This window comes from Hyperolius riggenbachi, chromosome 8, assembly GCF_040937935.1.
Source record: "Hyperolius riggenbachi isolate aHypRig1 chromosome 8, aHypRig1.pri, whole genome shotgun sequence".
NCBI lineage: Eukaryota > Metazoa > Chordata > Amphibia > Anura > Hyperoliidae > Hyperolius > Hyperolius riggenbachi.
In genome coordinates this window covers 243145840-243164577 of record NC_090653.1, presented here as the reverse complement: position 1 = coordinate 243164577, position 18738 = coordinate 243145840, and the positions used below count along the sequence as shown (strand labels likewise).

At 46.9% G+C, this 18738-nt stretch overlaps 1 protein-coding gene across 2 annotated transcripts in view; it reads left to right on the top strand.

Moving 5' to 3' along the window:
* CRAT (carnitine O-acetyltransferase) overlaps positions 1–18738 on the top strand; it is an 84714-nt gene that overhangs the window by 31920 nt on the left and 34056 nt on the right. For both annotated transcript variants that reach the window (XM_068248479.1, XM_068248478.1), the window contains 4 exons: positions 8484–8744; positions 10003–10121; positions 15632–15685; positions 15841–16006. In XM_068248479.1, coding sequence (XP_068104580.1) covers positions 8484–8744; positions 10003–10121; positions 15632–15685; positions 15841–16006 — 600 coding nt within the window. The remainder of the gene's footprint in view (positions 1–8483; positions 8745–10002; positions 10122–15631; positions 15686–15840; positions 16007–18738) is intronic.

Below are 18738 nucleotides of genomic sequence, written 5' to 3'. Positions count from 1 at the left end.
CCACAGTATAGTTAAAAACGGAGCCTGTCACTGGTTGCAAACGGGCATATATCATGAATCAAAAATGAATAGATGTACTGTATACACAAAGTACTGTCCTAGGGCAAGCTGCGCAGCTAGCATATGACACTCCTCAATACATAGTGCTTCTTCAAATATTGCATAATAACAAATGTTAGCGCCAAAGAAAAATAATGTATAACGGCTGCTTGCCACTAAGGAACCAAGGAACCCCCGTGCAATAGTGCCAGGCCCGACCTCACATGTATCGCACCTCTCAGGTGCTTCCTCGTAAAACCAGTGACAGGCTCTGTTTTTAGCTATACTGTGGATACGTCCTTCAATAAATATGGATCATTTTTTCATATTAGTAGTATGTGTTTGTGCATTTTGTAGATAGTGGAAATGGAAGTAATCCTTGATCAAGTATCTCTAGAACAGAGATGGCCCAAACATCAGATTTTAGGTTCGCGAACTTCTGCAAAGTTTCCAAACCGGCGAACTCTGCAAACCGCAATAGACTTCAATGGGCAGGCGAACTTGAAAAATAACAAACACTGTTTCTGGCCACAAAAGTGATGGAAAAGCTGTTTCAAGGGGTCTAACACCTGGAGGGGGGCATGGCGGAGTAGGATACACGCCAAAAGTCCCGGGGAAAATTACGTATTTGACGCAGAGCAGGGTTATAATCCCTAAAGGGCAGAAATCGCATTGCATTCCTAAATTGGAGGTATAAAGTGCTTGAAAACATCTTGCGTGTGTATACATCGATCAGGTAGTGTAAGTAGTGTACTGCTTCACACTGACTGACAGACCAAACTCACTGTTTAACGCACCACCACAAACAGCCGCAAAGGCTGTTTATATTTGTGTGCTGCTTTTATCAATGTGTGCATACCATTGGTGTTTGTGTTTTGCGATCAGGTGCCTTCGCAAAGCAGTTGTCCCTAGTTGGGTGTTGGGCTTCCCACGACTCAGTTTCTTTTGGCAGAGGTTGCAGATGGCATTGCTGGTTTCAGAGGCACACAAACAAACAAAAAAATGCCACACTGGTGAACTTTGGAATGTCAGCATGCCTTGAAGGGCGTGTTGGCTGGATGACCCCAAGTGTATCACTAACTGCATCATGTGTGAATAACTCCTCTGACATGTCAAGTAGAGCAGCTGGGTTGCTAGTGGTAGTAGTGTTTAGTTTTTGTGTGAAACCACAAGCAGAGCAGGAGGAGGACGGTGCGTCAAGGAGGTTCTGTGCGGAAGCTGTAGAAGATGTGGTGCGCTGTTTAAGCCAGTCAACCACGTCCTCAGAATCTTGGGGGTTGAGGGTATGTGCCTTCTGAACACTACTTTGGTCGAGAGACACACAAAATCACACCAGCACAACCTCGAAATTACCTGTGGTGTGGCCTGCCTCTGCCTGTTATTTTTCCCATATTGGGGGTATGCAATACTCTTAACAATATTCAATAGTGGTAGACAGTATGTGTAATCACAAAGAGGCATACAATCAGTATCAAATACACAGAAGCAGATACAGTGAAAGATATGCACTGGACTAATACAGTGTGCAGTCACACAGATGCAGTGAAAGATATGCAGTGACTGGTATAATACAGTGTGCTGGGCCTGGCACAGTACAGCAAGGGCCAGCTGTGACATACAGGGCTGTACTTATGAAGTGTCAGTCACTGTGGCACACACAAAATAAAACACATCAGAAGATCTGTTTTGGGGTGCTTTCAGCAACAAATTTCAGCAAGAAACAAGCTAACAAGAGCCTAACTAACGCTTTCCCTATCTCTCCAATGTCTCTCCCTTCTCTCCATAGCAGCAGGCAGCAGACAGAGTTAGAAGATGGCCGACGCTGCTGCCTTTTATAGGGGGGGGGGGGGAGTCCAGGAGGGAGTGCAGCCTGATAGTCTGCCATGTGTCTGCTGACTGTGATGTAGAGGGTCAAAGTTTAGCCCAATGATGAGGTATAGGGGGCGGGTCAAACTCTATGTTCGCAACCTGAATAACTCCACCACCTATAAACACACTACGCTTAAAAATAATTCCACCTTTAACCCGTAGGAAACAGGATTTCATGCCATTGGTGCTTTTAAAAAAATGGTAGGTAATGAAATTAGAGAGATACCAGACAAAAAATTCCCAATGATGGATAAGCTGGCCAAAGAACTTTTGGACAACAAAGGGTTGGTCATACGACCAGCTGATAAAGGGAGGGGGGTAGTGGTCCTTAATAAGAACCAATACAAAATAGAACTGGATAGATTAGTTAATGATGTGGACACCTATGAACAACGTAGAGGGGACCCCACCCAAAAATACATGGAGGAACTGAGAATACTATTAAGGGAGGGGTTGAATAAGGGACTGGGGAGTGATGCGGAATTCAGGTTTCTGGTTCCTAACGCACCTCGTGTACCGGTCATTTATCAGGTCAGGTCCCCAAAGTTCACAAAAATCCTACTAACCCCCCAGGAAGACCCATCCTAAGTGGAATTGGGTCGGTGACCCATCGTGTGAGTAAGTATCTTGACACATTTCTTCAACCACTGGTGGAAAAACTTCCTCATGTTCTAAAAGACACGAAGCATACAATACAAGAGATTGAAGGGTATAGAGTAGAAACAGGTGTATGGTTGGTCACAGCAGACGTGGCTTCACTCTATACCAGCATACCCCAGGAAACGGGGATCGAAGCGGTTAAATATTTTATGTATAAGGATGGAGAAATACCGACTGAACAGGTGGAATTTTTATTGGAGGTATTAAGGTTTGCTTTACAAAAAAACGATTTTTGACACGGGGGAAATTTTTTTTTAGGCAACACGGGATGTGCAATGGGGGCAGGGTTTGCGCCTAGTATGGCAAATTTATATATGGGTAGATGGGAGGAACAAATTTTGACGCAACCAGTATCACGTGGGATAATTAAGTGGAAAAGGTATATTGACAATTTGTTGATTTTTTTTGGTGGGGGGGCACTGAAGGGGATTTAAAAACACTGTTTGAAAATTTGAATAATAACACACTTAATATACAATTAACTTATGAATGTAACACTGAAAGTATTCACTTTTGGGATCTTCAGAAAATGGTAGAGAATAATGTGATTAAAACCTAAACCATTTTTTAAGGTCCCTGACAGAAATGGTTATATATCCACCAGAAGTGGACACCATCCAAAATGGATAAGAAATGTACCCAGGGGACAATTTATGAGGGTGAGGAGAAACTGCAGTAATCTGGAGGATTATGAAGACCAATCAGGAGTCTTGAAAAATAGATTTATGGAAAAAGGGTATGAAGAAAGGTTTTTGGAGGAAGAGATACAAAGGGTGAGAATGGTGGATAGGGAAGGACTAATACACAGGGAAAGGAACGAAGAGAAAGGAGGTGAAGAATACAACTATGCCTTTATAACAGAGTTTAATCATCAATATAAACAGTTGGAGAATATAGTTGAAAAGCACTGGGAGATTTTACTGTCTGACATAGATTTAGGTAAATTATTACCCCCAAGACCGAAATTTATCTACAAGAAGGCCCCAAATCTTAAGAACCTTTTGGCTCCTAGTTGTGTAGAGCCAAAAAAACTACCACCAAAATGTATAGGTTGGCAGAAGCCCGGATTTTTTCCATGTAGGGATTGTAAAGGTTGTAGGGAGGCCAAGCCAGAAAGAGGGGTACTAATTAGGGGCCATTCTAACAACAAGGCCTTTAAGATAAGGGACTTTATTACGTGTAATGACAAATGTGTGGTATACGTGGCCTGGTGCCCTTGCGGATACCAATATGTTGGGCGAACAACAAGACCTCTAAAAGAAAGGATTGGGGAGCATTTGAGGAATATTAGAAAGGGCCTAATGAGCCACACGCTGTCAGCTCACTTTAAGAAAGTGCACAATGGTGATCTGTCGTTGCTTTCTTTCAATGGAGTAGAAAAAATAGTCAAACCCTGGAGAGGTGGGGACTTGGTAAAAGGGGTATCACAGAGAGAGACAAGATGGATTTATATGTTGGAAACCGAACGGGTTAAACACTGACATTGATTTAGTTTGTTTTCTGAGTAATGACTGAGAACCCTAAAAGTGAGTAGAAGCCAATTCTGAAAACCCACAACATTGTCACTATAAAGTTAAAATGGGGTTAATAAAGTTTGGAGGTGGGGGGGGAGGGGACACACTATTATTATTATTATCATAGATATTTTGCACACGTTAATAAAAAGTGGCTCTTTGGAAGAGGGCGACACTCACTTTTGCACTTTGAAATTTTGTATTGTTTGAGAAAGGATAGGTTGGAGTGTTTAGTTTGGCACAAGTGGGGTCGTTGAATTGAGCTAAAAGGATAATGCTGTATAGGGAATAAAAATAGCATGGAATACCTTCAAGGAAAAATACATGTGAAAAATGTTAGTTCTTGTATGTACCATTTTGCTGTTATGGATATGATTGATATGTACCATCTTGCTGTTAGGGCAAAATCCCATTGGTCCCTGGAGAAGCAGAGGCTGTGCTCAGGAAAAAGGCTTAAAAGTATGGCCAAATTCTCAGCAGGAGATGTAGGTAGATGATCAGCCACTAGGGGGCACTGACGGAGACCTTACCTACCAATGCGGCCAGAAGGCCGCATAGAAAGAGGGATGTACGCATTGGGAGATGCAGTTAGAAAAATGGACACTAGATGGCCACAGCTTCAGACCCCAGTGTTTACGCCACATTGGAGTCGCGTTAGGATGACGTAGCGGGACTCGCGCTTTGTGTAGAGCAGGGGTCCCCAACCTTTTTCGGCCCGGGGACCGGTAACCGTCCAAAATTTTCTCTGGGGCCCGCGGGGGTTGGGGGGGGGGGGGTGGATATCCGCGGCGGAACAGCAAGCACAGTTGCCCCAGTATAGGGAGCTAGTATAGAGACCTGGGTATAGCTAATATAGTGTCCCATGTGCCCCAGTATAGCTAGAATAGTGCCCCATGTGCCCCAGTATAGCTAGAATAGTGCCCCATGTGCCCCAGTATAGCTAGAATAGTGCCCCAGTATAGCTAGTATAGTGCCCCATGTGCCCCAGTATAGCTAGTATAGTGCCCCATGTGCCCCAGTATAGCTAGAATAGTGCCCCATGTGCCCCAGTATAGCTAGAATAGTGCCCCATGTGCCCCAGTATAGCTAGTATAGTGCCCCATGTGCCCCAGTATAGCTAGTATAGTGCCCCATGTGCCCCAGTATAGCTAGTATAGTGCCCCAGTATAGCTAGAATAGTGCCCCATGTGCCCCAGTATAGCTAGAATAGTGCCCCATGTGCCCCAGTATAGCTAGAATAGTGCCCCAGTATAGCTAGAATAGTGCCCCAGTATAGCTAGAATAGTGCCCCATGTGCCCCAGTATAGCTAGAATAGTGCCCCAGTATAGCTAGAATAGTGCCCCATGTGCCCCAGTATAGCTAGAATAGTGCCCCATGTGCCCCAGTATAGCTAGTATAGTGCCCCAGTATAGCTAGAATAGTGCCCCATGTGCCCCAGTATAGCTAGAATAGTGCCCCATGTGCCCCAGTATAGCTAGAATAGTGCCCCAGTATAGCTAGAATAGTGCCCCATGTGCCCCAGTATAGCTAGAATAGTGCCCCAGTATAGCTAGAATAGTGCCCCATGTGCCCCAGTATAGCTAGTATAGTGCCCCAGTATAGCTAGAATAGTGCCCCATGTGCCCCAGTATAGCTAGAATAGTGCCCCATGTGCCCCAGTATAGCTAGAATAGTGCCCCAGTATAGCTAGAATAGTGCCCCATGTGCCCCAGTATAGCTAGAATAGTGCCCCATGTGCCCCAGTATAGCTAGAATAGTGCCCCAGTATAGCTATAATAGTGCCCCATGTTCCCCTAGTATAGCTAGTATAGTGCCCCAGTATAGCTAGAATAGTGCCCCATGTGCCCCAGTATAGCTAGAATAGTGCCCCAGTATAGCTAGAATAGTGCCCCATGTGCCCCGTATAGCTAGAATAGTGCCTCAGTATAACTAGAATAGTGCCCCAGTGTAGCGCCCCATGTGCCCCAGTATAACCCCCCATGTGCCCCAGTGTAGGCCACCCTCCGCCCCGCGGCCGCCGCTCCTGTTACCTTATGAGCTGGCGGCCGCTTCCTGTCACAGATTCCCGTAGCCGCTCTCCTCCGTACAGCATCTTCTATTTACAGCAGCGCGTCGCACGGCTGCTGTAAGGAGGGAAGGAGGCGGGCAGCGGTTCCCATGGTAACGGCGAACGCCGCTAGAGGAAGCCGCTGCCCCGCCTCCTTCCCTCCTTACAGCAGCCGCACAGGAAGCGCTGCTGTAATAGGAGATGCTATACGGAGGACAGCGGCTATGGGGAATCAGTGACAGGAAGCGGCCGCCAGCTCATAAGATGACAGGAGCGGGGGGAGGAGGGGCGAGAGGTCAGACCCGCCGCGGCCCAGCTGGCAACTGCCCACAGACCGGCGGTGGGCCACGGCCCGGTGGTTGGGGACCCCTGGTGTAGAGGACACAGCGTTACCAAGGAGACGCGTGGCCGGAGCAAGTTCCGGGTGAACGCTTCTCTATTGGTGGAGGTAGCACGATGAGCAGCCCTTCCGGGTCAGGTATGGGGAGGGGAGGGAGGGGACCTAATAGGTATAAAAGGTAGCTTGTACACAGTCGCGCATGCTTCTGATGAGTTGCTATAGGCGACGAAACCGGTAAAGCGCACGTGGCCAGCAGACGTGGAAACAGCACAGGGGGATACGTGAGGTGTCAGAGGGAGGCCAAAACAACCAGCGCAGCCAAGCCGACCCGGCGGCCCACGATTGGGGTAGAGCCCATAAAAACTCTGTGCCTTAAACAACGGACACGTTTGTAAGTTTGCATTTCTTTTAAAATTAAAGTGGTTTTACAATTTTACGCTATGGGAGCTCTGGCTATGTTTTCTTGAGGTGTATTGATACTGCAGTAGAGTGACAACTGTGGAGGAGATTCCTTGAATGGCAGGGGGGGGCCAGATGACCCCATAAGCACTGGAGACCCATCTAATAGAGGGTCATTTGTATGCGGTGAGTTCCCACTGCTTGGGGTGTGGCGGACGTGATTTTCCGCAAGAATTGGTCACTGCAACCTGAAGGGTCATTTAGGAAGGACTCCTACACTATTTATCTTGTGGAACTGACCTGCATGAGAGAGAGAGACACTAGCTTAACAGTATCTAAGTGCGCAGCTATTGGTTGAAAATTGGGATTTTATCTGTATGTAGAGCAGCGCACCACCAGTGAAACCCCGTGCATTGTATTATCAGCGCAGTTTTTAAGTATTTGTGCAACCTCGCTATGTGTTTGCAGTTCACCGGAACAAGTTCGCCGGCAAACCGTTCAGGCCATCTCTACTCTAGATTGAGAGAGCCCAAGAGCCCAATGGTGCAGTATCGTTGTGTGTGTGTATATGTATGTGTATATATGTGTGTGTGTGTGTGTGTGTGTGTGTGTGTGTGTGTGTGTGTATATATACACATACACACAGTACAGACCAAAAGTTTGGACACAGCTTCTCATTCAAAGAGTTTTCTTTATTTTCATGACTATGAACATTGTAGATTTACACTGAACAAAAGCAACGTGTGCATAGTGAATGTCGCACAGACGTAATATCGCTGTGCGACTTTTTGGGGGCATTGCGTTGTAATTTTCATTGCAAAGCACGGACGTTGGCTCATCCTTTCACGGCACCTGCTCGTTTGTTTTTCTGTGGCACCTCAATCCCGAGCTGACTCCACTCTTCACAGGGTATGTCCTCCCTGTATCTGTGTGTTTCTCGCTATGGTAGCGCGTTTGTGTTTTGTTTATGAGCAACCCCTTTTATGCTCCCATTGAGGTTGTTGCTGATCATTGCGTTTTTGGGGGATACATGGTTATCCCCCTATTGGTACTGAATTGGCAGCTGGCTGTTATTTAAAGTGAACCTGCACTGAGTAAAATTATTTAAAATAAATACATGATGTACGTGCTAATGAATATTACATACTTACCTCGCCATCAGTTCCTCTCAGAAGCTCCCCATTTTCTTTTTACGATGATTTCTTCCAATTCTGACAAGATTTTGTCAGCACTAAAATATATCAATTGCTGTCAGTTATAACTGAAAGGACAACTGATGAGCAAGGTCATGTCCATGTTTCCCTAAGGCTCAAGTGGGCAATATTACAGTCTAACAGTGTGCTGACCAGGAAGCTGTTATGAGGTAATGGCTATGTTCAAAATGGAGGACAGAGAATTCCATTGATCACAGTGGACAAACAGGATGCAGGAGAGAAAAGAGATTGAGTAGACTACATGGTAGGTAAGTATGACGTGTTTATTTTGACAGGGAGAATTAGACAGGCTGTTCTCTATAAACACATACTGGGTGGATTGCGCTATTTTCTCTCTATATCTCATGTGCAAGAGTTCAGGTCTGCTTTATTAATCACTATTTTTTTTTTAATGCTACAGGCCAGGCCGGCTCGTTTGGTAAAGCCCGTGTCGCTAGTGAAGTTGCCAGGCAGGTACCTGGCACATCAGGAGGGGCTACCACAACTGCCTGTTCCCCCGCTGCAACAGACGCTGAATAAGTATCTTCTGGCCTTGAAGCCTCTGATCAGCCAGGAAGAATGGGACCACACCCACAAGATAGTAGAGGACTTCCGGACATCAGGGGTGGGAGAGAGGCTGCAGAAGGGTCTGGAGAGGAGAGCAAAGAAGACAGAAAATTGGGTATGTGAATCAGTATCAAAGCCCAACCAGACCCAAAATTAAACAAGGCAAAAGCTAATGGCAATCAGGTTGATAAGTGAATATCAATTGTGTAGAAACAAAGTGGTGGCCAAAACTCAAGTCACATGGGCTTGTCACTGCAGAACAGCTTGCTTCTTCTTCCCTGTAGAATTAGGCCTCATTGTGTTACTCTGTTAATGGAATGGAATTTACCCTGCGGTAAAACAGGGTTACGCAACGGCAATGCGATGGTGTCCAGCCCACTTACCGCGTTGCAGTTGAAGTTTTGAATCACCTCCGCAAAGTCAACAGAGCATTACTGGCTGACTTCCGCAGTAGCGGAAGTAATGTAAGTCAATAGGGGTTGTGGTGCGCATGTGTGGAACGACGGGAACACAACGGGGATCCTCGGAATCCCAGTTATGTACTTCCTGTCCAGCAGGGAGTACACCACTGGGCAAGGGGCGGGGTGGCGCTATGCATATGATCCTGCTGGGTCATATGCTAGTCATTTTTGCATTGTGGTGGGATGCATCCCCTCCACAATGCAAAAATTTGATGTAAAACCGGCCTTAAAGCAAAGGTGTAGCAAGATAAAAATATAAAAGGTCAGATACTTGTAGATGTTCTCCCCCATTGTCCTCCTGTGTCCCCTTCTGTCCTCCTTTGTTCCCCCGTGTGTCCCCTTCTGTCCCCCTGTGTTCCCCACTGTCTCCTCCTTTGCCCTCTTTTGTCTCTGTGTCCTCCTCTGATTCCCCTATGTCCTCCTTCAGGTCCCCTGTGTATTCCCTTGTGTAACCTCCTGCCCACCTGTGTGGTCCTCTGGTCTCCTGCATGTCTCCTCCACTCCCCCTGTGTAACCCCTCCTGCCCCTGTGTCGTCCTCCGCATGTCTCCTTCGCTCCCCCTGTGTGACCCCTCCTGCCCCTGTGTGGTCCTCCGGTCCGCTGCATGTCTCCTCCGCTCCCCCTATGTAAGAACAATTAGCTGCAGCATCGACTCACCTCATCCAGCGATTCCAGCAGCGATCAGCTCGTGCATGTGCACCCGCCCAGGCTTTGTTTAAAAAAAAAAAAAAGATCCCGATTAGGTCTGTGCTCCTGCGCGCACAAGCTTTTGATGAGGGCTTGTCGATGGTTTTACAGCCAAAACAGCAGTGGAACAGGCCGGTGGAGGAGATTAATACCATTTTGATGCACTTTTTTCCCTACAGGTACGCTTTAGTTATCAATTTATTACTGTCTTTTTTTCATCCTCAGTTGTCGGATTGGTGGCTACAGACAGCTTATCTGGAGTACCGGCTGCCGGTTGTGGTTCATTCAAGCCCCGGTGTGGTGTTGCCGAAGCAAGACTTCACTGACAGACAAGGACAGCTTAGGTAACAGGCCTTTGACCTCTGGTTTGCAGCACGCTGTGCCCTTTGCTTGTTCTGTAAGCTGAAGGTGGGGAGTTACCGGGAGAGATAAAGTGTCCTGAGAGAGATAAAAGTTGTCCTTTACTCACAGTGACCTTTCCCACACTTCCCTGCGAGAACTATTTTTCACCGAGGCCTGTGCTGGGCCTGAGCTGTGCGTACAAGCCAGTGATATGAGTGAGAGGTCATGACACCACACAGCTGAATCCTAACTGCTAGTCATTAACACACACACACTCTCTCTCTCTCTCTCTCTCTCTCTCTCTCTCTCTCTCTCTCTCTCTCTCTCTCTCTCTCTCTCTCTCACACACACACACACACACACACACACACACACACACACACACACACACACACACACACACACACACACACACACACACACACACACACACACACACACACACACACACACACACACACACACACACACACACACACACACACACACCGAATCCTAACTGCCAGTAGGGTGGCCATCTGTCCGGATTTAGGAGCTGTGTGGAGGGAGAGAGCGCAGAGAAGAGGAAGCGGTGGGAAAGGGGAGACATCTCCCCCCCCCCTTTCCTCACCTTTGGGCTCCCCCTTCCTCGCTCTCCCCTCTAGAACTAAAGTTTTGGGGTGACTGGCAGCGGGCGGGACTTACCTCTGCCTCGCTCCAAGCGCTGCGTAGTGACGTCCGGTTCATGAGTTATTTGAGCCTGTTCTTTCCTGTGAGTGTAATGATCCGACTCATCCACTGAGCCGATTCAGTTCAGTGGATGAGACTGAACGGATTCGGTTCACTGGATGAGTCGGATCACAGGAAAGAACAGGCTCAAATGACTCATGAACCGGACATCACTACTGCTTCGCCGTGGAAGGAGGCAGGTAAGTCCCACCCGCTGCCAGCCAGCCACTCCAAAACTTTAGTTCTAGAGGGGAGAGCAAGGAAGGGGGAGCCCAAAGGTGAGAAAAGGGGGGGGGAGATGTCCCCCCCCCTTTCACACTGCTGTACCTACCGCTCTCCCTTCACTCAGCTCGCCCCTCCTGATGGGGGACACCTGGCTAACTATTCTGGGGACACCTATAGACCTGGCTACATATACTTGGGACACCCATAGCCCTGGCTAAATATACTGGGGACACCTATAGACCTGGCTATATATACTGGGGACACTATACACCTGGCTATCTGTACTGGAGACACCTATACACTTGGCTAACTATTCTGGGGGAACCTAAAGACCTAGCTACATATACTGGTGACACCTATAGACCTGCCTAACTATTCTGGGGACACCTAAAAACCTGGCCATCTGTACCGGAGACATCTATAGACCTGGCTAACTACTCTGGGGACACCCAAAGACCTGGCTACCTATTCTGGGGACAACTATACTCATAACTACTTATACTGGGGACACCTATAGACCTGGATACCTATGCTGGGGGTACCTATTTTGGGGTAACTGTCAGATTATCTGTATTTATGGGGAACCGCTGCCATATTATGTATGTTAGGGGCAAGGCTGCTGCCAGATTTTGCGTATTTTGGGAAACTGCTGCAAGATTGTGTATGTTTGGGGACCACTGCTGCCAGATTATATGTATGTTGGGTGTTATGTGTATTTTGGGTGATCCGCTGCCAGGTTTCGCGTATTTTGGGGAACTGGTTCCAGATTATGTGTATGTTGGGGGGAACTGCTGCTGCCACATTGTCTATTTTGTGGGAACCACTGCCATATTATCTGTATTTTGGAGGAACTTCTACCAGATTATGTGTCTTTTTGGTGAAATGCTTTCAGATTACATCTATTTTTGGGGGCTACACTATGGCAGAGCTCAAACTTCCCTGGCAGACAATTTACACCACAGCTAAGGTCATGTATATTTGGCCCCACCCATGACCACGCCCACGTTATGCTTGACCACACCCACTTTTGGCACGCTCAGTACGATGTCCTCCTTTTCAGGGTGTGATGTCCTCCTCCTTTTTGGGGTTCTACACACACACACACACACACACACACACACACACACACACACACACACACACACACACACACACACACACACACACACACACACACACACACACACACACACACACACACACACACACACACACACACACACACACACACACACACACACACACACACACCTGAATCCTAACTGCCAGTCATCACTGCACACCGCTATAATGTGTTCCAATCACAGCATACAGGACTGTACGGACAGTAGAATCAGTCAGCTGACACAGCCATTCATGTTCAGCAGCCAGCACCAGGCATACACACTAAGCTCAGCTGAGTGGCATGTCTGTGCAATGGAGAGGTGAGGAGGAGGAGACTGCCTGCTGTGTGAGAGGGCAAAACAAACAGCCAAGACATTCTGGCTGACCTGCTTGCTACTTAGGCAACATCTGATATGCACAGAATGCGTTGGCTTCTGTACACAAACACCGCAAATCGATGCAAGGAACGGACGTGGTCCAAATTACTTTAAAAACAGCGTAATTTGGCCACCAGCAATAGCTGGAAGCTGAAATACGTCTTTCCCCTGAGTCCACGGCACCCTGGAGGGGGAATAGTAATCAACCCCACTGGGACTATTGCGGGGGGGGGGGGGGGGGGAGACACATGTGCAGCTCCAAGTTACCATCAAACATCTGCAGAAGAAATGTTTGCAGCCGTTTTGCGTCTTAACACATTATCAGAGGCCTTAACAAAGGCTTCTGAGGCCTCTGATGATGCGTTAGTACGCAAAACAGCTGTCAGGCCACATTATTATTATTATTATTATTATTATTTATTGTATTTATAAAGCGCCAACATATTACGCAGCGCTGGACGTTAATTTAGGTTACATACAATATTTAGGGGTGACATACAGCAATAAGACAATACAGGAATACAAGAAAACCAGATCACACAGCACAGTATGAGTACAAGGTAATGCTTAGTCAGTCACTGGAGGGGAACATGGAGATTAGGCAAGTTAGGTTCACTCAGATGCATAGCATGGGTGCACAGTAATGGAGGTGCATGATCAGGTAGGACACAAAAGGAGTGAGGACCCTGCTCAAAGGCTTACAATCTAGAGGGAGAGGTAGGGACACGAGTGGTAGGGGACCAGAGTTCAGCTGTGGGTTTAGAGCAATTGTGAGGGGTGGTAGGCCAGAGTGAAAAGGTGAGTTTTGAGGGCCTTCTTGAAGGTGTTGAAGGAGGGGGCTACCCTAATGGGTGGAGGTAGGGAGTTCTATAGTGTTGGAGCGGCTCTTGAGAAGTCTTGGAGGCGTGCATGGGACTGGGTGATGCGGGGGACGGTCAGGCGAAGTTCATTGGAGGAGAGGAGTGAGCGGCTTGGTGTGTATCTCTGAGTAAGATCAGAAATGTAGGTTGGACAGGTTTTGTGGACGGATTTGTAGGTCAGACACAATGGGCCTGATTCACAAAGCGGTGCAAACTTTTTTGCGGACTTTTGCGCGCGCAAAGTGCCGCAATTCGCGCATTCGCGGACTTTTGCGCGTGCAATCTAATTGCACGCGCAAAAGTCTGCGATCGCGCGAATCGCGGCACTTTGCGCGCGCAAAAGTCCGCAAAAAAGTTTGCACCACTTTGTGAATCAGGCCCAATATCTTGAATCTGATTCTGGACTGGATAGGAAGCCAGTGGAGGGATTCACGGAGGGGAGCCGCCCTGGTGGAGCGATGGGAAGAGTGGATAATTCTGGCTGCCGCATTCATGATGGACTGCAGTGGGGCTATTCGGGTCATAGGGAAACCAGACAGAAGGGCATTGCAGTAGTCATGGCGGGAAATTATGATGGCATGGATGAGGAGTTTGGTGGTGGCAGAGGTCAGGAAAGGGCGAATCTTACAGATGTTACGAAGGTGGAAGTTGCAGGACTTTGTGAGGTTTTGGATGTGGAGAGTGAATGAGAGTGCGGAGTCCAGGGTGACACCCAGACAGCGGGCTTGAGAGGTAGGGCGAATGGTAGTGTGATTAACAGTGACCTGCACATCTGGGAGGTCCAGGGATGGCCGGGGTGGGAAGATCATAAATTTCGTTTTGTCTAGATTTCGTTTCAGGAACCTAGCGGACATACAGGAGGAGATGGCAGATAGGCAGGAGGAGACCACATCAACTATCCCCCCTGAACCTTCTGTTTGTATGCCCGGGTGATTAAATAAAAGGAGTTTAAAGGCACAGTGCCTCATCATCTCCTTTCTGCAGCAGTTTCTGTACAGATATCACCCTATAAATACTAAATCTACCTATTAAAGAGGAATCGTAACAGCATATAGTAAAATGCAGTAAATCACCCACTTTTACATTAAATATCCTGGGTTCAGCATCTGAAACCTAGGCAACATAACGTCTATAGCTGTATAATGCTGTATATTGGTATGTAGCTCCGCCCTCCCACTGAGGCTTACCCTAGGCTGTTTATTAACCACTAAAGGGACCGGGCTTGTTCTTCAGATCTGTGCTGCGTGGGCTCTCCAGCCCACAGCACAGATCGTGTGGCAGCCAGGGCGACCAGACTTCCCCCCCCCCCCTTTTTTTCCCCACCAGGGGGATGTCCTGCCGGGGGGGTCTGATCACCGCCGGCTATTTGTGGTTAGCGGGGGGGGGGGGGGCTTCTCAAAGCCCCCCCTCCGCAGCGATTCCTAGCCTCGCTCCCTTTCCCTCCCTCTCCCTTACGCTATGGGCAATAAACGGACATTCCACAAAGATCCACCTGCCAGTGCTAAAGATAAATTTCAGTAGTAAATCAGGAAGACGAAATATTTTACAATGCGCAAACACTGACTACATAATTTATAAATGTAAACTGAAAACAAAACAAAACAATTTTATTCATAATGTTATCTGGACTACAGTTCCTCTTTTATTTCCTGCATCCATGGAGTCAGGGCCAGCTCTAGATTTTCTGCTGCCTGAAGCAAACTTTGGAGAATGCACCCTTCCCCGGAAACAAATATATACCCCCATAATATTTACCTCATATCATATATACCCCTCACATAATCCCCATCACCAACAAGGAGAAACTTTGTCACGCCAGCATTCAGGCGGGTGTGCTGGCACCAGGCCGGCCAATCACAGCCGCCCGCTGCTCCTTTTGCTATCTGGTGCCGATGTTCTTGTTACACACACTGTAACAAGATTGGAATGTAAACAAATATACTGTTATCTACAGTTTGGATGCAGATTGAAGCTGAATAGCAGGACAAACTGCTTTTGTTTAACCATTTCAGTGATGTTCTGCTAAAAATTCTGGGGTAGTAGCTTTCAAGCTGTGAGGAATCTTTTAGCGCAAAGTAGAAATGCTGGCTTTCAGACCACTTTAAGAGGGACAAGAGTCGCATAGTATCTCCCTTTTCATCCGGACCAATGGCAAAGGTTGGTTTTAATGAACTTATGAAGGTGAACTTTAGATGGCATCACCATTCAATCCTTTAACACTGCTCTTTGTCCTTGTAGATTTGCTGCTAAGCTGATTGAAGGTGTTCTAGACTTCAAGTCCATGGTAGACAAGTAAGTCATTGAAATAAATATTATAATAAAAATAGTATTTTTATAGCGCTTTTCTCCCTGGGGACTCTAAGCCCTGTGACCCCGCGTTTTAACATTTAGTTTCTGCAGGTTTCTTTTCCGTGTATCTTAATTAATATGTTCTCTGTTCTGATTAGTGAGACCTTGCCTGTCGAATATCTTGGAGGTAAACAGCTCTGCATGAACCAGTACTACCAGATTTTATCTTCATGTCGCGTTCCTGGCCCAAAGCGGGATTCTGTGGTCAACTACAGTCAAGTAAAGAACCCTCCCACCCACATCACAGTGGTCCATAACTTCCAGGTAAGGCATCACTGTCTACAAAAAATCTATTATTTTTATGTACATCGAGCAGTCCCATAGCAACCGGGACCTACTCCCGGCTATGTAGGATGTTTTTTGGCTTTGGTACTGTGATGAAGATACCCATGAGCTCCTGCAGAGTCGGGTGGGGTGCTGGAACATTCCACACTAGCTTATCCTGCATGACCTGGAAGTGACTCCCAATTAGACACTAAGGCTGGTTTTACGTTATACCGGTGCAGTGATCACTGCATCGCACAAATTTTTCTTTATAAGAACTTGCACCTGGGTGTGGCAATAGTGTCATATGCATAGACCCACCCCCGTTCAGTGACGTACTCCTTGTTGGGCAGGAAGTACGTCACTGGTGTTGCCATCAGCCTGACGCACCGTGCTGCAGTGATTACACTTACTGCGTCGCCTATAGACTTCCATGACCCTAAGCACCGTGCGTTTAAGTTCACCCAAGGAGAAAACAAACTGATGAGATAAACAATTGTATTTATGCTCCTACTCCTAAAAATTAATCTAGACAATGGACCAGGGAACCTAATCACAGTAAATTGCATCATGAAAAAAGAGCAATACATGAGGATTCCCAGCGACAACATCAGGCAGTCTGCAGAGAAACTTGCCCTTGGGAACCGGTGGACGTTTTAGCAATCATGACATTGACCCAAAACACACAGCAAAAGTGGTGAAGAAATGGTTAGCAGACAACAACATTAACATTTTGGAATGGCCCAGCCACAGTTCTGACTTGAATCCAATCTTGGGAGGGAGCTAAAGATCAGGGTAATGACAATAAGACCCTCCAACCTGAAAGATTTGGTGCTCATTGCTGAAGATGAATGGGCAAAAATACCTGTGGAGACATGCAAAAAGCTGGTCTGCAAGTATAGGAAGCGTTTGATTGCTGTAATAGCCAATAAAGGCTTTTCTATTGATTATTGAGAAGTACTGTATTTTTTGGACTATAAGACTCACTTTTTCTCCCCCAGAAGGTGGGCAAAAAAGTCACTGAGTCTTCTAGTCCAAATGCAGGGAGTTCCTGACTTGTGAACACCTGCCTTGCAGAGTAGGACACGGGGACAAATGGAGGACACAAAGTGGCATAGAGGAGGACACATGGGGGACAGAGGAGGACACAGGGAGACAAGAGGTACAAAGAGGGCATAATCCACAAGATGCCCATTCACCGTATATACTCCCCCCCCCCCCCCCCCCCCCGTTTTTTGTCCTCTAAACCTAGGTGTGTCTTATGTTCAGGAGCATCTTATAGTCCGAAAAATATGGTAGGTGTGTCACTTTTTCACAAGCAAGAGCCTTTTGAGAAAGTATGTACAATGGAGTCCCAGTTGTCCAGGACTCCACTACCCATGTTTCTTCAGCCCCTTGCAGCGACATGTCCCACACCGCAGCTCCACTCTCAGCCACCGGCTTAGGTGCAGAAGCTGACCTCACGAGGTCTTCCTCTACTGCGCCTGCGCGAACGCCGCTGTCAATCACTCGAACGTGGGCTGCAGTGTTCTGCGCAAGTAGGTTATTTTGGCTGACATTTCCTTTCAGTCTCAAATAACCAGAAAGCACATTTATCAGGCATCAGCCGATCCCCATTGGTGCCGGATAACCAAGACTCTAATGTATTGTGAAATGGCCACTACTTGTACCTAAATCTATAAATCTGCCAAATCTATAAATCTGCCACGTGCATGCTGTTTAACAGGAACCTGAAGTGAGTGGGATATGGAGACTGCCATATTTATTTCCTTTTAAACAATACCAGTTATCTGGCAGGCCTGCTGATCTCTTTGGCTGCAGTAGTATCTGCATCACACACCTTAAGCATGTGGCTAATCCAGTCAGAAACATCTGATCTGCATGCTTGTTCAGGGTCTATGGCTAAAGCTATAAGATCCATAGGATCAGTAGGACAGCCAGGCCACTTGCATTTTTTTAAAGGAAATTAATATGCCAGCCTCCATATCCCTCACCTCAGTTTGCCTTCAATGTTTTTAAATAAAGGTACACTTTTTACATCCTACAGTGCCCAGCTCTATTCTGACGTGTGACATAATAATACTTCCAAGGTAAATGGAGCAGATCAGCAGATACAGTGGGTTGCAAAAGTATTTGGCCCCTTTGAAGTTTTCCACATTTTGTCACATTACTGCCACAAACATGAATCAATTTTATTGGAATTCCACGTGAAAGACCAATACAAAGTGGTGTACACGTGAGAAGTGGACCGAAAATCATACACTATTCCAACCATTTTTTACAAATCAATAACTGCAAAGTGGTGTGTGCGTAATTATTCGGCCCCTTTGATCTGAGTGCAGTCAGTTGCCTATAGACATTGCCTGATGAGTGCTAATGACTAAATAGAGTGCACCTGTGTGTAATCTAATGTCAGTGCAAATACAGCTGCTCTGTGAGGGCATCAGAGGTTGTCTAAGAGAATATTAGGAGCAACAACACCGTGAAGTCCAAAGAACACACCAGACAGGTCAGGGATAAAGTTATCAAGAAATTTAAAGCAGGCTTAGGCTACAAAAAGATTTCCAAAGCTTTGAACATCCCACGGAGCACTGTTCAAGCGATCATTCAGAAATGGAAGGAGTATGGCACAACTGTAAACCTACCAAGACAAGGCCATCCACTTAAACTCACAGGCCAAACAAGGAAAGCACTGATCAGAAATGCAGTCAAGAGGCCCATGGTGACTCTAG